General features: G+C 47.8%; 1 protein-coding gene and 1 pseudogene across 5 annotated transcripts in view; both read right to left on the bottom strand.

Moving 5' to 3' along the window:
• The window catches only part of CYFIP1 (cytoplasmic FMR1 interacting protein 1), a 67,519-nt gene that overhangs the window by 8,448 nt on the left and 37,961 nt on the right, over positions 1 to 21,110 (bottom strand). For 3 of the 5 annotated variants that reach the window (XM_037832799.1, XM_037832798.1, XM_037832797.1), the window contains exons 21-25: positions 15,555 to 15,754; positions 9,466 to 9,553; positions 2,902 to 3,045; positions 1,628 to 1,718; positions 836 to 966 (exon numbers count right to left, since the gene is read on the bottom strand). In XM_037832799.1, coding sequence (XP_037688727.1) covers positions 836 to 966; positions 1,628 to 1,718; positions 2,902 to 3,045; positions 9,466 to 9,553; positions 15,555 to 15,754 — 654 coding nt within the window. Of the gene's footprint in view, positions 1 to 835; positions 1,000 to 1,627; positions 1,719 to 2,901; positions 3,046 to 9,465; positions 9,554 to 15,554; positions 15,755 to 21,110 lie in introns of all 5 variants that reach the window. The other 2 variants (XM_037832796.1, XM_037832795.1) reach the window with 1 other exon arrangement.
• On the bottom strand, positions 4,303 to 5,803 carry LOC119531494 (annotated as a pseudogene).

Here is a 21,110-nt window from a genome sequence, read left to right as displayed (position 1 = left end):
GTGTGCCAGGGTCCCACCAGAACACAAGCGTCTTACACAGCGTCCCACCCCACCCGGAAGCCCACACAGCACGTGGCTGCCTCGGCGATGGATACAGACGGCTTCTCTGAGCTCTGCCCCTCCAGTTCAAGCCCCTGGGGTCTGCGATTACATGTCCCCATGACACCTGCATCGCATCTACTGACCAGCTGCAGAAACGCTTCTGACAGTTGATCTTGTATTTTAAAGGGCAGCTGGGCCAGGAGACGAGGAACCAGCCTTCCAGCCGCTCCCTAAACCGTCCCTCCGGCAGGTCCTGCCTCAGTGTCTCACCTGCCCTGTCTACTGAGCTGCTGGGAGGACCCGAAGGGCCTCCTGAGGGTCGGGCACACGCAGGCTGGAGGTAGACCTCACTGGGCGGTGAGATAAAGTCCCATAAAATTTAGAAATCAGCAACCTGGTCACACCAAGCCACAGTTCAAGTGCTCAACAGCCACGGATGGTTCCAGTGGGCAGCCACGCCTTACGCCTCACATATACGTCCCCTACGTTGGTTTGGATGCAGCAGATATTACACAGACATTTTTATGATGCCTGTATAAAAAAGCCTTTTTGAAACAATGCACTATACTGCAGTTTCATTTTTTAACTGTAGTGAACAAATTCAAATTAAACTCTAAATAGTCATGAGAAAAGAATGGTGCTTTATGGCATCCCATTCTCCCAATTAAATAACCCCCAATAAATCCAGTCTGTAAAGACAGCCTTCCTCTGTTACCAGTGGGGGTGGTGGGGGTCCCAGTGCCCCCAGACCCTGTTATCTGGGGACAGACCAGGGTGCGGGGGCAGCACTCACCAGGCCCTGCTCGACCAGCAGACAGAAGAGCACAGCGTTGCCCACCTCCCGCAGGTTCTGGAAGCACACGGTCTTCAGCTCTGCATACTCCACGATGTCCTTCAGCTGGTGGTGAAAGAACTCGAGGATGCCTGTGGCAGCGAGCACAGCACGGGGTTGGGGGGCTGGAGGAGGAGAGCCCGGCGGGCCGGCTGCAGGACACTCCGATGTGGCCGCACGCCCTGTGCCCTCCCCTCCCTGCAGGCACTCTGCAAACCACACGTCTGTGGGAGGGAGGGATGGGGTCTCTACCCCAACAGCTGTTTCTCAGTCAACCCCATTCTGTCAGAGGAGGCCATGGTGAAGGAGAGGGAGAGGAGGGATGGAGAGGACACGGAGGAGAGCTGTCCCTTAGGCTTGGTCCCTGTAAGCCCCCGTGCTGGGGCTGGACCTGGAGATGCTCTGCTCCCTGGCGGTGACTCCAGCAGTGTCCCAGGGAAGCCGGGGTGTTGGTCTTAGCTGTCATTCCCCTGCTGTCCTGCCCTTGGTTTCTCCACTTGCACAATGGGGGACCCTGCCGCCCGTTCCCGGCTGTATCTTCGGTTGGTTTGTTTTATTGTTAACACTCAGGCTTGGGTCTGGGCAAATCCTACCCTGCCCTCCTGGGGAAAGCACCTCAGTTGTTACTTCCCACTTGATTTCTTCTGGCTGCAGCCTGAGAGCTCCAGCACTCGCTCCCCTGCACGATGAGGGAGGAGCTCCAACCCTGTCGGGGGACTCCAGCCCCCAGCCTGCCCGCCGGGCTGTGCTCACCAGGGGAGCCATACTCGTGCCGGGGCAGGCGGCAGATCTTGGGCATCACCTCCATGAGCGTCTTCACATACTGCAGGATGGTTCCTTGCAGCTGTGGAGAGAGGGCCTGTGTGAGCCACAACCACCCTGGGAGGGACGGTGGAGGGCGGCGGCCGGTGCACAAGGTGGCCCCGTGACCTGCAGGTGATGGGACTGCAAGGGCACTTTGGCTGGGAAAGAGAACGTGGCCTTCGCCAGGGTCTCCACACAGCACCTGAGCCCACGGGCCAGAGCACAGCTCCCCTTTCAGCAGGCAAGCGGCCTGAGAGGTCAGTGAAGGAAGCCACGTGGCTCCCTGCATCCTCCTCCCTGGGCCGGGACGAGTGGACTTCGGGATGTCGGTCCGTCTGTGGGTGAACGGGGCGATCCGTGAGCAGGACCTGGAGGGAGAGGGGCCCAGGCGCAGCTGCCTGACCACCGGGCGGCAGGATGGCAGGACGCTTTCTTTGGATATCCAGGCAGGTCCACGGCATGCTCCTACCACCCTCCCCAGATGCTGGGGCAAGAAGACGCAGAGGACCCACCCTGCCCCTGCTGACCTCAACCCCCCACTGCTGTGAGGACGGGCTGGGCCCAGGCCGAGCGGGGCGAGAGGGGGTCCTGTCACCTTTGTCCACACCATCCGGCCAAGCACAGCGGGGGCTGAGGGCCACGGGATGAGGTTGTGCCAAGCGACCCAGCTCCTTCCCGCCCCAGCCAGCCCAGTGTCCTGCAACCCCATCACTGTCCACAAGAAGGTGGGGACGCCTGGCCTTCCCCATCCTCATTAACCCTCCCAACTCTTCTATATGACACAGGGAAATGGGAGTGCAGCAGAGCTGCGCCTTCTCACAGACCCTCCCAACCGAAACATGGGGAGAAGAGGGAAAGCTGGTGGAGGCAGTGACCCCCCTGGGCTCCCTTCGTCTTTCATTTCGAAAGCACTGTTTCCTCCTACACGGCTGGGCAACAGCTGCAGTCATTTAAAAGCGGGGGGAGGAGCAAACTGCTTCTGCATCATGTCAACATCACTATTCTGTTACAGGGAGGGCAGTATTGTGGTCAAAACTTTCCTCCATGAATCAGTCAAACATGGGTCTGCTCTCTTGAATTAGTAAACATGGAGGAGAAAATCAAACCACATGTGGTCAGGAGCGTCAGAGGCTACATTTACTCTCCATCTGTTAGAGAATCCAGTGCAGACAGAGGGAAGGCCCCGGCTTACCCATCCTGTGAGGGCAGCTGAGGGCACATACCAGGCTCTTGACGACCTTGAGCAGCTCCTCCATGACCACGGCGATGCCCTGGTACCCGAGCAGACGGCAGATGACCTTGAAGTGCGGCGGGCCCACGAAGTTCCTGTAACTGCCGTAGATGCTGGAGTAGGCCAGGTTCAAGGCCTGGGGGACAAAGAACACCAGTTTTCATCACGGTCCTTATGCACACCTGAAAGATGAAGAACTGCTGTGCAAAGCATCAGCCACACACGACACCGTTAGGTAAGGTATCCGGGAAACTCACTCATACGTCTGCCCAAGTGACTGGTAAGTCTTCAACCTGTTACAAAAAGCAATGCTGCCAACATAGAAAAAAGAAAATGAAACCACTGCTTTCCAACATTTATTGAACTTCCAATTCTCCAGAAGTCCTTGTGCTGGTCCGGGAGTGGATGGGAAATGAATAGCCCTCATCATAACCATAGACACAACCTTAACTGCTGCTTTCATGGAGCTGCTCCCCAAATCCGGGGGACGCTGAGGACAGACCCTACGGGGCAGTGGGAGACCAGCGTCCCCAGGAGTCGGGGAGAGCAGCCCCGACAGGACGGGAGGGCCAGCAGGCGGGTCGGGGGCTTCCTGGGGAAGGACCTCTATGCTGGCCTTCGGGGATGGCCAGTGTGCAGCCAGGGAGACCCCCAGATGACAGGGTGCTCGATGCAAACCGAGGTCCCCCAGGGACCCACCCATCTTCTCAGCCTCTGCAGCCATGGCGCCCCCAGCTTGCACTGAGCTGGCAATCGATCTCTCTCTGCTGAATAAACACACTCTTCAAGCAAACCAGAGATGGGCCACTGGGAAACAACTTAAGCAGACTTTTCAGTGGTGTCTTGGCCCTGGGTGGAAGATGGAATCCAAGCAATGCCCCTTGATTTCACCTTTTCTTCCATTTCTGGTGCCAACTAACAACTCACTCAGTTGCAGACGTTTATCGCCCGGCCAGGAACCCCCGAGGGCACAGGGGGCTGCTGGTGACTCCAGTTAAATGAGGCCGAAGGCTGAGACCTAGGAGCATTTTCCCAAGTCCGTCTTCTGTGAGCCACAGCCCTCACTGCAATGGTGCCCTTGTTGTGGGTCATTCCTGTGTCTTAACAACCTATGGCTGAAACAGTGCCACAGCGACACAAGGAACATAAATAACATGATGCAGGACAACCGTGGCAGAACTTAATAGCTTTCACACCCCAAGGTGGGTCAAACGTACAGGTGCGTGGCATGAACCGCCTTTGAAGACACTGAGGACATTTTTAAAATGTTCCACCCATGAGCTTTAGGGGTCCTGCGTAGACGGTGTCTCTGTGGAGTGGGCTGTGAGCCCCATCTCACGTCAGAGTTTTCTAAGAACTCTGCTCCTTAATCTGAGGCCAGGTACAGCCCCAGAGCACAGAGGGCGAATACACGCTGACAAAGCCTCAGACTGCGAGGACATTAGTCCATCGTCTGCACCAGGTGTGTTTCTTCCCATATACCACCCCATAATTAACGCCTTGTATTAGTGATGTACTTTTTTTTTCCAATGTTCAGTTTCCTTTAATGACCCCCATCTCCCTGAAGGGCAGGTGCAGGCAGCTATGTGACGGCAAGAGATGTTCACTTGAAGATCTTGCCCTGATTGAAGGCTTTGCCCACATGCTGGAAGGCCCCCTCCCAGGAAAACTACCCTCGAACCAGCGTCTGGGTCTCCTCGCTGCCAGGATCCAGCTTCTGCCATGTGAATGACTCATAGTCCACCTGCCAACCTGGACTCAGTGGACAGGCAAGCTCCTGGCCTCGGAAAACCCACACTCCAGAAATGGAGCTGCTGTTGTTGGTTCCAAAGAGGATGACACTGGCAAAGGCATTCTTCCTCAGCTTGTCTAATTGCTGGAACATTATCAGTGATGAGGCTGCAGCTCATGAAGGTCTGGGTGAGCTCCTCAGGGAAGTGGTACTCAGAATACCACGGGGACCAGCCCAGAAATATGGCAGCACCACCAAAAGCGTGTCCTCATTGGAATACTTGCACTTAAATTCATCCAAGAGAAAGATACTCTTCGGCAGGTGAGCAAAGGGGTCTTTGGCCTTTGGCTCAGCAGCCAACGCCTGCTCACATTCATCCATCTCGTCCTCAGGAGCAGGGGCAGCCGCCTCTTTCTCCTCTTTCCGCTCAGCCTGGGGCTTCTGCTTCTCCTCCCGTGGGCCTTCCGCTTTCCGTGGGGTGTCCTTTTTAGACTGGCTCTCTGCAAACTTCTTAGCATCAAACTGGGCCATCTTCTCACAGAGTTTCACCTCCCCCAACACAGCCCAGAACTGGGGCTGGTTAATGCAGGTAAGGAAACAGCAACTGGTGTCAGGGAAGGCCCGGCGAAAAGGCTCAAGGACCTGTTTGTAGAGCCACAACAGGGTGCAGACAACCGTGATGTCAGCCAGTGTCACACGTTCACCCACCAGGAAAATCCTCATCTTCAAGTGAGCAGCCAGCAGCCCTAGAATTTGCCTCACCTCCTCCTTCGTATTCTCTGTGGCTGCTTGTTGTGGTGTGTGGTGCCCGAGGTGGGGAACACCTAGGTACTGGCTGGGGGGACTTTGTCGCTGTCAGCAAAGCTTACCCACTGTGCCCCCTGGGCAGCTGCCTCTGGAGAACTTCCCCACAGCTCCTCACTGCTCACATAGCAGGCAATGGCATTGCTTTCAAACACACACAATCCATCCTCACCCTCAAATGCTGGAACCTTGCAGCAGGAAATTTGTGGAGAAATCCCAGAGTGTGGTTAGTTTGGCCAGCATGGAAGTGGGGTGGAGCGGAGAACACGTGGACCTAAGCCCCGCTGTACTGAGCAGCGGTGACGGCCTTGAGGGTCCTCTAGTTTTCCAGATATGTGTACAGGGTCCCAGCCACCATGGTGATTTCCTAGTGATGTACTTTTGTTATAGTTCATGGAAGAACATTCTTGTATTCGTACTCTTAACCCCAGTACTATTTTAATATCCCTTCATCAATTATTACAAAGGTACCACTTATGCAAAATGTCAACAATAGCACGGTATATGGGAATGCTGTATTTTTTACACGACTTTTATGTAAACCTTTACCTTCTGTAATTTAAAAAAGTTAAGATAATTAAAAAAAAAACATTATGCTAAGTGAAAGAAACCAGAAAAACAAACAAAACTGTGAGATGACTTTATAATCAGTCTGAACAAATCCACCCAACTGCATTGCTTAATTTAAAAAAAAAGAAACTGAAGTCACAGAACGCGCAGAGCTGACCACGATGTCTGGCTTTCTTTACCCCAGTCCTCATCATAAGGCTTAAAACAACCAACAAAACCCCAACTGACCCGGGCAGCATCATCCTCCAACCCACCCCTCCCCAGTGCCCCAGAGTCTCCCCGATTTCAGCACCCGGCGAGCAGGAGGCGCAGGGGTCAGCCTGGCTCTGTCTGGGAAGTGTCCCCCCCGTCAAGGCCCGGGTCAGGGGCATCCCCCTGCACAGAGCTGGCGGCATGACCAGGCCCCTCCATGGCAACCCAGGACGCCTGTGCTTCGGCCCATCGGCACAGAGGACAAAGCCTTTCATTGCTGAATTTTGTTTGCAAACATGTTTTACTAAAGCAAGAATACACAATGCAGATTAGCGATTCCTAATAAAATAGTCTGGTTCAGAAAAGGTTACCTGTCTGCAAGCCCTCGGCCTTGCAAATGCCTCTTTTTGGCCCCTGCACACCCCCCATCCTCCACGGGTCACTGGGGGCGGCACCAGGGGAGGGCACATGGAACAGTCCCCGGGGGCCCTGTCGTGGAGACAGGGCTGGAGGGCAGCTGCCACCCAGGGCGGGTCTGCTCCACCTCAGGCTCCCTCTACCGCCTGGTCCCCTTGTGCACAGAAAAGGGCTCACAGAGCAGGCCCAGGGCTACTGCCCCCGGGTGGCGAGTGGGACTTGGGTTTCAGGGTTTCCACAGTTCCCTAACGGGTAAAGGCGGCTCACTGTGCCAGTTGGTTTGCACGAACAAGGTGCTCTGTGCTGGCACTGGCTGTCCTGCTGGGAGCTTTAGACCGTGCCAGGCAGCGGGTGCCCATGTGACTGAGCCCTGAGAAGAGCCCTGGACAGCTCGACTCAGGTGAGTGCCCCTGGTGGACAGCGTATGCATGTACGCTGTCACACCTGTCACTGGTGAACTCAGCGCATCCTGCGTGACTCCACGGGGAGAGGATGCCTAGAAGCTTCTCCCCGGACTTCACCCCTGTGCCTTCTCCCTGTGATTTTGCTTTGCATCCGTTCACTGCAATAAATCATAATCATGACTAGGGCTGCATGCTGACTCTTGTGGAGCCTCCTAGGAAGCATCAAACCTGGGGCAGTCTCAGACCCTGATCCACTGGGCTGCCACTCTCCTCCCTTCCTACCCTAACTTCTGTACCCAAGCCAGATGAAAGTTATAAAAACTTCCCTTTGCTCAAATACCTCTAAAAGCTTCCCTCTGCTGACAGGCTGAGCTCTCAACCCTGTTCTGATTGTCAAAATCAAATCTGCAAAGAGAGCACTCAGGGGTGCCACATCCAGCCCTGTGTACAGAGCCAGGGCTCGGCAGGCTTTCCTGACAGGTCCCTCATCCCCTCCACACCCACCCAGGTGCACCCCCCGAGCCAGCTCGTCCCTCCTGAAACCCTGTGCATTTCTGCAGGACAGCAGCGGGAAGACACATCTGAAGAGCTGAAAGCAAAAAACTGCCACCCAAGAATTCTGTATCTGGCAAAACTGTCATTCAAAAATGAGGGAGGAGTTGAGACATTCTCCCAGATAAACAAAAGCCAATGGAATCTCTCACCACTAGATCAGCCCCACAAGAAATGCTAAAGAGAGTTCTGCCGGTTGAAAGGAAAGGACGCTGGGTTATCAACTGAGCCACACAGAAAGAACTAAAGATCTCTGGTAAAGACAAGGACATGGGTAAATACAAATGCCAGTACTATTGTATTTCTGGTTTGTAACTCCACTTTTTACTTCCTACAGGATCTAAAAGGCAAATGCATAAAATGTAATGAGAAATCTATGGTTTGGGTCTCATATGAACAGGAATGTCATAAAGGTGGGTGGATGGGGGAGTCAGGAACTTTGGCAATAGTACAGAACACAGTTTAGGTATGCTATTTTACGGGCAGAGAGTCGAGTATAAGTGGTGGGCAGCAAGTAGAGGAGTAATGGGAGCTAATGTAAAATGAGCGTAAGGTTTCTGTTTAGGAGGAAGGTAAAGTTCTTGTAATGGATGGTATAAGGGTACAATGTGAATGCAATTAATTCCACTGAATGGTAGGTGTGCCAGTTTGGATGTATTATGTCCCCCAAAACGCCATGTTCTTTAATGCAATCTTGTGGGGGCAGAAGTGTTAGTGTTGATTAGTTTGGAATTTTTGGATTAGGTTGTTCCATGGAGATGTGACCCACCCAACTGTGGGTAACACCTTTGATTAGATTATTTCCATGGAGATGTGGCCGCACCCATTCAGCATGGGTCTTGATTTAATCACTGGAGTCCTATAAAAGAGCTCAGAGAGAAGGAGCTCAGAGCAGCTGAGAGTGTCATTTTGGAGATAGCCGTTGAAAGCAGTTTCACTGACTTTTTGAAGATGCTATCCCAGTGTTTGTTCCCGAGAAGCCAAGAGAGGACAAAACACCCCAAGAACAACATTTTGAAGAATGCACAGGAGCTGAAAGAGTAGCTGGAACACAACCCAGGATCAGGAGATGCCAGCCACGTGCCCTCCCAGCTAACAGAGGTTTTCCAGACACCACTGGCCTTCCTTTGGTGAAGGTATATTCATGTTGATGCCTTAATTTGGACATTTTCATGGCCTTCAGACTGTAAATTTGTTACCAAATAACTCCCTTTATAAATGCCAACCATTTCTGGTATTTTGCATAAGGGCTGCATTAGCAAACCAGAACAGTATGCTTGAGAAGGACTGGGATGAGAATATTTATGTTGTATATATGTTTCCACAATTAAAAAAAAAGAAATAGAAATTAAAGACATAATGACAATTAAATGTAATATATGATATTGGATGGGATCTAAGAATGGAGTAGAAAAGAGGCAAAAAGACATCATTAGGTCATAAGAAAAAACTGGAATATAGAATGTAAGCTTTATGTTAACATCAAATTTCTTGAACTTGATAACTGCACTTAAGATGGTTACATAAGTGAATATTCTTGTTTGTAGAAAATGTACATGGAATATTATGTATACAAGGAGTATGATATGTACAACCTCAAATGTTCAGAAGATTAGATAGACAGATAGATAGATGGATGAATGGATGGGTTGAGAGAGAGAAAGGAAAGATGGAAGGAAGGTAGAAAAAGAAATAGTAAAGGGGGCAAAGTGTTAAAATTGGTGGAGCTGGGTATATGGGGGATGGGGGAATGCTGGAGTTCTCTGTATGGGGTTTGCAATATTTTTGCAACTGTCCTGAAGGTTCAAAATTATTTCAAAATAAAAAGTTTAAAAAATGCTTCATTATGAACTTAACTATGTAACACAAACAAAAAACAACTTACCTTTGATCCATGTAAATACTGGGGTTGTGCATTGGGCTGTTTATCTCTTTGAAATTCCTGAGAAAATGGCAATACTGTGCGAACAAATCTAAATGAGAAAGATTTAAAAATAAAAATGTAAAAGTGGTTTTTTAAAATTCAAAATTTTTCCATACTCCCATCTATATAAATCTTCCTCCCAGTTATCAGATATAATCACAAAGCAGGAAAATTCTGGTAGATCAAAAACCATAGCATGAATCAGATATAAATAACTCTGAAATACAGTATCCCTTAAAATCCAAAGCTCGGTGAGCAGAGTGAGCTCAGCCAGTGCCCCTCTTTCCACCAGATACTCTCCAGCCCAGGAGAGACGCACAGCGAGGCCACCTGCTCCAGAGCCACTTCCGATTAACCCACCCTTGGACAACTGATGATGAAGGCAGCCCTCCCGGGCCTTTCCTGCTTCCAGATGGGGCTTTAGGAGGGAAGCAGACACTGGCGGTGTGGTTACTCAAAGGGCTCATTATGAGCTAACAGGGAAAACCAAGGCAGGAGGAGCACTTATGACCATATTCCTTTAGTCCAGAGATTGTGTCATAATGGAGTCAAGGCCAATGAAACAAATGCTTGAATTTTAAGGCAGAAATGTCCAACTCAGCTAGCACTTTCAAAGCATTTAAACTCATAAAACTTTTGCAGAAAAGTACCATAAAGAAAACACATGGATTTGCTAATTATTTAATTCCAAGAACCCGATTAACACTCTAAGAAATTAAAAAAAAGGTCGCATCTCAGGACAGGCCAGCACACAGAGCGGAAGGCGTGCACATCTGAGGGCGAGGCCTGCACCCCCGAGCTGGTGTAAGCAGAGGATGCTTACTGGGCAGGGACAGTGCCCCCAGCCCAGCAGCTTACTGCCCTGCTGCACAGAACACCAACCACGAGAAGCACCTAAATTAACGCCCCAGGGCAAAGCAACACATTTCCCTCCATCGTGTATGTGTGAATTTTCCAAAGGGTCCAGGTTACCATGCTGCCAATATGTCATCATCCCTGGTGCACATCGTGCTCTTGACACATGTGTCTGTGTGCGTGCCTGTGCGTGTGCACACACGTGTCAGTGTATCCATATGCGTGTGTCTATGTGTGTGCCTGTGTGTGTGTACACACGTGTCAGTGTATCTATCTATACATGTGTGTCTGTGTGTGTGTCTGTGTCTGCTGGGTCTGTGCTCACGCCCCTGGCTACATGAAGGTCACTCCTTCAGGCATGGGCTCCCCGGCGAGGGCACTGTTCAGTGGAGGGAGCCCCGTCCTCGACGGCATCACAGCTGCAAAGGCACTGCCCACACGCCACCTCCACCCACCTTTGACGGGCAGACAGGAGTGAGTGGACAGCAAAGAGCCGAATGTTAAAACCAAAGCACAAATCACCCAAACGAGGCACAATTACTTACACTGCAAAAGTTTCCACCAAGTCTGCTAAGAACAGAAAATGTTTTCCCAGGGAGAGAATCTTCAAAACGCTGGTTGGATTTCGAAAGCAGGCCTTAATTTATTTAATCTATGATACAGCTGAGATGCAAAACTATTTCAATATAATGTAATCACTCCCTATAATGCTATTTAATATTAAAATGTTTAAACAAAATAATACATAAATTAAAAAGCTGAATGACATGTTGCAAAGCTTCTGAAGAAAAAATAGTCTTCTGTTACCTTTCTCTGCCTTCTCGAAACACTGTTCACCATTTCTTCTAGTGTTTCCTTAGATACTTCTAAATAATACACTTCTATAACTCTTTCTTGGTTTATCAAGTTTAGTTATTTACTGATTCCCTAATAGGAAAACAAGGCTTCAGTACTCTCATGGCATCCCCTGCCCACAATTCACACTTTTCAGCTCACCAGACACTCAGTTTTCATCTTATGATGCCCCTTTTGAGGGTCTTCTTATACAGTCCTCTCCTTTGGTGGCTGATTACCTCATTTTGTCTTCTTGATTATTTCTATATCACTATAACGTTTCTTTCTAAACTCTAAAGCACAATCTTTAAAAAAAATTTTCCCTTAAAACCAACTTTTTAATTGTAATTTAATGCAATAAAATGCATCTATTCTGACTGCACAGCGGATGGTTTAGACAAACATCTGCATCTGTGACATCACCGTCCTAATTAAGACAGAACATCTCCACCACTGCACAAAGTCCCCTGTGCCCCTTCGTGTCAACTCCCACCCTCAGGCATCTACCACCTTCTTTCTGTCACTACCCTGCCTGCTCTAGGCGTTTATATGACAGGATTATACAGTGTGTATCCTTTGTATCCAGTTTCTTCCACAGCTTTTGCAATTCATTTGCATTCTTTCTTGTATCAGTCAGCTGTTTCTTTTTACTGCTGAGTGTGGTGGTTGATTTTACGTGTCCAGTTAGTGAGGTTATGTGCCCAGTTATTCACTCACTCACTGACCTAGGTGGTACCACGAAGGTATCCTGTAGATGTGGTCAGCATCCACCATCAGTCGACTTGGTAAAGAAGTTGACCCTCAATAAGGCAGGTGGACTTTATCTAATCACTTGAAGGTCTTAAGAGCAAAAACTAAAGTTTGCAAAAGAAGAAATTCTTCAAGACTGCAAAATAAAAACCCTGCCCAAGACATGGGACACAACTCCCAGGAATGAGCCTGGCCCTGGCATCGAGGGACTGAAAATGCCTACTTCACCCAAAGGAGGAAAAGAAAGGTAACAAAATAGGGTCACAGTGGCTAAGGGATTCCAAATAGAGTTGAGAGGCTTTCTTGGAGGTTACTCTTATGCAAGGTCCAGCCAGACATCCCAAATGGCCACAGTATGCCAAGCCCTAACCAACAGTAGGCCCCAAATACCTAGGTCCCTATCTGAGATTCTATAAATGTTTCTCTAAGTTTATCTCTAAAAAACTTAAATCCACCCGAGTGTTCCTAAGCCAGACAAGTCCTAAAACCCAGAGGCAACAGCCTCTTAAAGAACAAAACAGATGCGGCCCTCCTCCCCATACTGTCGACACCCCTCTTCAATACACCCCTGAAGATGGAGAAAGTGATTAAATGAGAGGAAAGGTAGCAACAGACAAGACAGGATTTAAGAAAGGATTACCAATACTGAATCATTATATAAACATATATATTTTTAGATGCTAGGGTATTAGAATAGCTAGAAGGAAATAATTGAAATGGTGGAACGGTAACCCCTAACATTTCTTGAAATTAGCTATATAGCTACTCGTTAAATTGTACTTGAAAGTTATCATCTTTTTGTATATATCTTGTAAGGAAAGACCTGAAACTGTGGAACTGTAATCCATGACATTCTTTGCAATTTGCTTTATAGCTTCTCATTAAATTGTATTTTGAACGTTATTACCTTTCTGTATATATGCTATACTTTATAATAATGAAATAACTGAACTTTTGGAACTGTAACCCATAACATTCTTAGAAATTTACTCATTAACTTCTTTTTAAATTGTACTTTGAAAGTTATCACTGTTATGGATATAATGTTAAATTTCACAATTAAAAAATGCATTAAGAAACAACAACAACAACAACAAAACCCTGAGTTTCCAGCCTGCCTGGCCTCCCCTATGGATTTTGGACTTGCCGACCCCGACTGTGAAAGCCAATTCCTTAAAATAAATGTACAGCTACACCACAATTTGTTTACCCATTTTCCTATGGTCGGACATTTATATGTTTCCAGTGCTTGGCTATTACAAATAAAGTGGCTATGAACATTCTGGATCTTTTTATGAACATGTTTTCATTTCTCTTGGGTGTTGTGCCAGTTTGAATGTATTAGGTCCCCCAAAACGCCATTATCCTTGATGCAATCTTGTGTGGGCAGACCTATCAGTGTTGATTAGATTGTAATTCTTTGATTGAGTGTTTCCATGGACGTGCAACCCACCCAACTGTGGGTGATGATCCTGATTGGATAATTTCCATGGAGGTGTGGCCCCACCCATTCCGCGTGGGCCTTGATTAGTTTACTGGAGCACTATATAAGCTCAGACAGATGGAGCAAGCTTGCTACAGTCAAGAGGGACACTTTGAAGTATGCACAGGAGCTGAGAGGAGCTGCAGATGAGAGACATTTTGGAGATGGCCTTTGAAAGCAGACTTTTGCTCTGAAGAAGCTAACAGAAGACAAATGCCCCAAGAGTAACTAAGAGTGACATTTTTGAGGCACTGCAGCCTAGAGAGGAATGACCTGGGAGAAAGCTATTTTGAAACCAGAACTCCGGAGCAGACACCAGCCACATGCCTTCCCAGCTAACAGAGGTTTTCCAGACACTATTGGCCATCCTCCAGTGAAGGTACCCAATTGCTGATGTGTTACCTTGGACACTTTATGGCCTTAAAACTGTAACTGTGTAACCACATAAACCCCCTTTATAAAAGCCAATCCATTTCTGGCGTTTTGCATTCTGGCAGCATTAACAAACTGGAACAGGTGGATTTGCTGGGTCATATGCTAAGTGTCTGCAGGGTTCCTGGGGGCCCTGCAGGTCTTTAGGAGGGTTCCAAGTCGCCATGACCCACGGGAATGGTGTAAGGGCAGAGAAGAGGAAGCCGGGAAAGGGCCTTTTTGTTTGAGGGTGACACTGATGATAAAAATAGTTGACCAAATGCCACCATTTCAATCACAGAGTGGCATACGATTATTAGGCCTAATTCCCTGAAAAAGAACCACTAAGACAGGGGCCCTCAAGCCAGGGATACCTCCCACCAGCACTTTCTCAGCCTCCACCAACTCAGGGCCAGAGCAACTGAGAGAAGGAGGCACCCGTGACCCTCCATCCTGCTGTAAAAGCATTTTCAGAAAGCAGAACAAATACGCACGCTTCTGCTCTAACACGGCAAGACCCTGTGCACAGACAGTGGGCCTAATGGTTTTATTTTTGCAAAATTAAAAAATACACATGTATAGCTCACCACATGGGAAAAAACTCTAAAATGTAAACATGTTTTTTGCAAGGGAACTCCTTGGGTGATCTAATTACCTTCCCCCCTCACCTATGTACACAGGATTTCTAATTTTCCTTCAAGTTTGACATACAATTTGCCTAACAAATAAATTTTCACCATTAATTCACACGTTATAACAACTTAAAAGAATGTCTTTTTTTAGAAACTGGGCACCTTAACGCGAAATCAGCGTAGCCGGGATGGAGCACTCCTACCTGGGACGCAGCGGAGGAGCCCTGCCTCTGCGGCTCGGTGCAGGGCTCAGGCCCTGGCAGAAGGCCCCGTAAGGGGGCACTCTGCAGCTGGGGAGACCCTGACCCCACGGCCAAATCCCAGCCGCCCCCACACGTCCCCTGCCCGGCCTCACTTCTCTCCTCACTCCCCAGAGCACAAGATGCATGACCCCGGGCCTAAAACCAGTGACTCTGCAGCCGACAGACGCACGAGCATGTTCCACAGGTGGGATGCAAAGTCTACCAGCAAAGCTAAAGCAAAACAAAACCAAAAGCAGCTCAATTCTTCTATGGTCTTCATAAAAAACACGCACAGCCACTGACAATTCCGCCGCCCTCGGCCGGGCACGTGCCTCATCCCCTCCACGTCCCTGACCCGCGCTGACCCAGAGCAGGGCCCTCAGGAAGGCGGGCCGCGGGCCAAACCAGGCCATGCCGAGACCAGCTTCCATCCGAAGCGGGACCTGCTGCCGGTCGGCCGGTGTTCACCCACAGAATCAGCAACTTCACGTGCTCACCGTAACAGTGAGACGGGCAGCGGGTGGGGAGGAGGCTAACCCGCCCCAACACTCCAGCGTGGAACCACGGAAAGCACAGAGGCATCCACCGCAGCCGCGCACCAGGCACAGTTAGGAGGGTGGACATCGCTCGCAGGCTGCAGTGGTCACCCCACACTCTCGGCCTGGGCCCATCTCCACACTCACGGCCACGGCCCCTGCCCAGGGCTTGCTCGGAGCGGACTGGCCAGTGCCAGAGCCTAGGCTGGGGAACGGGGGAGCAGAGAAGGGGACAAGGAGCGGAAGACGGGGGTGCGGTCTGGGGACAAAGCGCCTCCTGCGTGCGCAGCGGAGCGGGCGAGCTCACCGGTTGGTGGACCCGTTGTAGCAGTAGTTGGGCAGGAAGTCGTAGTTGAGCTCCCAGAAGACGTGGAGGGTGATTCTGCCATACGGAGCCGACACGTTGTGGTTGGCTTCCCGGAACATGGCGTCGAAGCTGTCCAGCGTCAGGAACTTGCTGAGCAGACTGTGGGTCATGCGGTTTATTTCCAAGAGGCCGTCCAACTCCTGCAGGACGACAAGAGGCAGGGGTGTGAGATCAGGACTGAGGGGGACACGTAGGCCCTGACCTCCCACACAGGCAGAGGGCGATGGCCCACCCGTGGGCACCTCAGGACAGCAGGGAAGGGAGGGGGCTGGTGCAGAGACGTCCAACGATGAAACTCAATTTGTCAGTGAGGTTACGCCATGAATCCAAAGACTGGCTTCTGCTGGGGATGTAAGCTTACTCCTTACACCTGAGTTTATCACCTTGTGGTGTTCCTTCCCACAGTCGCCTTCTCCACTGAGGTCGCTGCTGCGCTGCCCGCCCTGCCTGCCCTCCTACCACGGGGCAGAGCCCACTTTCAGAAGGCAACCCGGACCTGCCACCTCCTCTTCACCCCCATCCCAAAGCCCTCCCAGGGGGCCTCTTCCCCACCTCCCCTGCCCGCATCTGAGCTCCCCCCACCCTGGGCCTGACACCCACCCTGGCCGTGGCCCCCCCTTTCTCCCTCTGGGAAGCTCCTCCACCCCAACTCCCCACCAGCCATCCCAGCGAGTGCCTCACAGCACGCAGGAGAGACGGCGTCTCGCACCTACTCACGGGATTCTCTGATTCTGGTCAGAGAAAGCTGAGTGCGGTGGCTTGGAGTTATGTGCCCCAGAAAAAAACATGCTCTTAAACTTAATCCGTTCCTGTGGGTGTGGACCCATTGTAAGTAGAACTTTTTGAAGAAGTTACTTCAGTTAGGTTGTGGCATAAACGAATCAGCTTGGGCTTTAACCTGGGTTACTGGAGTCCTTTATAAGCGGAGTGAAAGTCAGACAGAAATTAAAAGCCACAGAGGTAGCCAAAGGCTGGAAGTCACCAGGCATCAAGAAGCCAGGAGAGGCCGCCATGGCACTGCCATGTGACAGAAAAGCCAAGGACCAAGGATCACCGGCAGCCAGCCCAGAATGCCCCAGTCTTCTGGGAGAAAGCATCACTTTGATAACACCTTGATTTTCGACATCTCCTAGCCCCAAAATCATGAGCCGAAAAATTCCCATAGTTTAAGCTGACCTACTGCATTGTATTTTTTGGTAGCCAGGGAACTAAAACACTGAGAGATCTGCCTTTGTTCCCCCATTCTTCACTGCAGCCCCAAGGCTGGGTTACAATACAAACTAGAGGTTTAAATCAAATGATAAATAGCCTCTTACTATTTCTTATCATACCAGCTACTCCTTTTACTGAAATGCCTGCTCTCTTGGTCTAGCATGGGGCAAGTTTCACACACAAGGAAGATGGCAGAGCAGAGTGGAGCCAAAGGACATGCATCCCCAGGGCCCTGGAGATGTGTTTCTCCAAGGGGATCCCAGATCGCCCGGCAGATTCTCCCCTGCCCACTCAGGCTTGTTTGGAAAAATTTCAAGTGATTCCCATCGTTAGGAAAGTTTGGAAACACTGAACTAGGCCATCTCTAAATTAACACGTTCTGTGTAAGGCTGTACGAGGTTTGTAATGAAAACGTGCAGCCCACAATGTACTTTCTTCAACTAGGTAGGCCATAACCAACATTTAATAGTTTATAATTTTTGTTTTTACAAAGAAACATTAAATGTAAATATTTAAAAGAAAAAGTTGATAAAAGTTATGAAGTTGCTCCAACTAAATTGCTCTTAAGACAGTATGGATTTTCTCAAAGGCTTCACATTTTATTGTGTTTAAATAAGCCCTCTGCAGTTAGGAAGAGAAATTGCACAGCCTTCTATCATAACCACATTTAGGCAACAAACTTTCAAGTCACATCCTGATAGTTTTCCTATTTTTCAAATCAGACTATTACTAGGTCTTCGGGGATTTTTCAGATGTGAAGGACTGAAAAAGTTTTATTTGACTGCATGGGGTTTAGAAGAAACAAGTCGTACTTTTGCCAGGCACATGGGCTGAGAAGACTTAACTAACAAGGTGGGCCGGGAGTTATTTGAAAGTACGGCTGTGTGGTGGAGTGGGCAAACACAGCCACACAGGCTGCTAAAGGGCTTCACGTTTACTGCTCACAAAACTCGTCCAGCGCTGCACCATCCAACACGGCAGCCACCCCTGGTCACTGAGCACTTGAACTGTGGCTGGTGCAAACCAAGATGTGCTTTCCAAGTGAACCACCCACCAGATTCCAAAGGCTTACGAGTGAAGACAAAGAATGTAAAATGTCTCCAGAATTTTTATATTGATTACATGTTAGAATGGTAATTTTGCGATTTACTGGGTTAAATAAAACATATTGCTTGAACTAATTTCACAGTTTCCTTTCACTTTTTAAATAGGACCATTAGTACATTTAAAATCGCATCTCTGGCTAGCATTTTGGGCTCATGTTATATTTCTACTGGTCCATGCGGGTCTAGGTCAAAGCCTTAATCGATGAGTTTAATCAAAAGCAAGTACAGCCAAGGACTAAATTAAAATTCCATGGTACCAAAAATTTGTATTTTCTGTAGCACACTAAATAATTTAACTTGTACAGTCAATTTATTCAAATACCATAATTACATGGAATTTTGAATAGGGAGTGGGATCTGGTTGGTTTGTACAGGTTAGTGTGAAACCCCGACACATCCCAAAATAATATGGGCAGAGGATAAAAGTGTTTTTGCAAAGCCCCCTTGAGGGACTGGGGAAAAATGCAGAAATATTAAACTTCCTCACTTGGGGAATTCCTGAGATTCTCACAAGCATTGGGGGCCACGAATTTAGAAGGCCTAGACTTTGATCTTGGGGCTTGCCCTTAGGAAGCTTGTTACTGTAGAGAACAGGCTAAGTCTACTCATAATTGTGCTTGAGTCGCCCCCAGAGAATCTCTTTTGTTGCTTAGATGTGGCCGCTGTCTCGAAGCCAACTCTGCAGGTGAACTCACTGCCCTCCCCACTATGTGGGACATGACTCCCAGGGGTGTAAATCTCCCTGGCAACATGGAACATGACTCCTGGGGATCAGCTTGGACCCGGCATTGTGGGATTGAGAAAATCTTCTTGACCAAAAGGGGAAGAGAAATGAAGCAAAATACAGTTTCAGTGGCTGAGAGATTTCAAATGGAGTCGAGAGGTCATTCTGGAGGTTATTCTTAAGCATTATATAGACATCCCTTTTTAGATTTTAGTGTATTGGAATAGCTAGAAGGAAACACCTGTAACTGCTGAACTGCAACCCAGCAGCCTTGACTCTTGAAGATGATTGTGTAACAATGTAGCTTACATGAGGTGACAATGTGATTATGAAAAGCTTGTGGATCACACTCCCTTTATCCAGTGTATGGATGGATGAGTAGTAAAATGGGGACAAAAATTAAATGAAAACTAGGGAAGATGGAGGTATGGGATGTTTTGGGTGTTCTTTACTTGCATTTTTTTTTTTTTTTTTTTTTACATTTTATTCTGAAATAAATTCAAAGTTATAGGAACAGTTGCAAAAACAATACAAACCCCATACACAGAACTCCAGCATTCTCTGACCCCCCCCATACAATGATCCACTAACTTTAACATGTTGTCACACCACTATTTCTTTCCCTCCTTCCTTCCCTCCCTCCCTCTCTTCCTATCTATCATCCATCTATTGCTCTGTCTTCTGAACACATGAGAGCTAGCTGCACACATCCTTGAACAAACACTATAATTCACGTATACAATTCCCATGAACAAGAACATTCTTTTATGCAATCTCATTAAGTGCAGCTAAGAAGTACAAGAGATTCAACAATGATACAAAGCTTACATTCTATATTTCCTTTTCCTTATGTCTCAACTGTGTCCCTTTGAGCCTCCTGTCCTCCATCCTCAGATCCCATCCAGGGTCATCCTTGGCATTCAATTGTCATCTATTTAGACTTTTTTTTTTTTTTTCCTCAATTGTGGAAACATATATACAGCCTAAATCTTCCCATTCCACGCCCTCCCTAACATTCCATTAGTGGGATTAATCACATTTAGAATGTTGTAATGCTATCACCTTCCCACCATCCATTACTAGAAATTTCCCTTCACCTCAAACAGCAACCCTACACTCATTTCTTAACTTCCCATTGCCCCTTCCCCCACTTCTCATAACCCATACTCTACTTTTCATCTCTATGGTCATATTCTCTGATAATTTCTTTGTGTTTACTGTGGGGCTTAAAATTAAACTCTTAAATCCATAACAATCTTGTTTTTCTTTGATATCAACTTAATTTCAATAGGACACATAAACTATGTACCTATACTCCTCCATTCCCCCACCTTTATATAGTTCTTGTCAAAAATTACATATTTTACATTGAGTTCAAAACCACTGATTTGTCATTACAGTGTGTATTTTATATCATGTAGGAAGTAAACAGTGGAGTTACAATTCAAAAATCTACTTCTATTTGTATTCCATTGTGGTCAGAGATTGTGCTTTGAATATGTTCAATTGTTTTTTATTTATTTATTTATTTTTTTAATTTATTGAGGCTTGTTTTATGTCCCAGCATATGGTCCATTCTGGAGAAAGATCCGTGATCACTAGACAAAAATGAGTGTCCTGGTGATTTGGGATGTAAGGTTCTATACATATCTGTTAAAATTCTCTGTATCTCTTTCTCCTTTCTTTGTTTCTCTGTCAGTAAGGCTCCCTTTAGTATCTGAAGTAGGGCAGGTCTTTTATGGGCAAAGTCTCTCAGCATTTGTTTGTCTGTGAAAAATTTAAGCTCTCCCTCAAATCTGAAGGAGAGTTTTGCTGGATAAAGTATTCTTGCTTGGAAATTTTTCTCTCAGAATTTTAAATATGTCATGCCACTGCCTTCTCACCTCCATGGTGGCCACTGAGTAGTCAATACTTAGTCTTATGTTGTTTCCTTTGTATGTGGTGAATTGCTTTTCTCTTGCTGCTTTCAGAACTTGCTCCTTCTCTTCAGTATTTGAGAGTCTGATCAGAATATGTCTCGGAGTGGGTTTATTTGGATTTATTCTATTTGGAGTTCACTGGGCATGCTTTGTGTATTCATATTGTGTAGGTCTGGGAAGTTTTCCCCAACAATTTCTTTGAATACTCTTTCTGGACCTTTACCCTTCTCTTCCCCTTCTGGGACACCAATGAGTCTTAAAATTGGACGTTTTATTTTATCTATCATATCCTCGAGATCCTTTTCGATTTTTTCAATTTTTTTCTCCATTCTTTCTTTTGTTCTTTCATTTTCTGTTCTGTGGACCTCTAGGATACTGAGTCATTTGTTCAACTTCCTCTAATCTTGTATTATGAGTATCCAGAGTCTTTTTAATTTGGCCAACAATTTCTTTTATTTCCATAAGATCTTCTATTTTTTTTATTTATTCTTGCAATGTCTTCTTTATGCTCTTCTAGGGTCTTCTTTATGTCCCT

The sequence above is a fragment of the Choloepus didactylus genome, chromosome 4 (genome assembly GCF_015220235.1).
Source record: "Choloepus didactylus isolate mChoDid1 chromosome 4, mChoDid1.pri, whole genome shotgun sequence".
Classification (NCBI taxonomy): Eukaryota; Metazoa; Chordata; class Mammalia; order Pilosa; family Megalonychidae; genus Choloepus; species Choloepus didactylus.
This window is presented reverse-complemented; position numbering and strand designations above follow the sequence as displayed.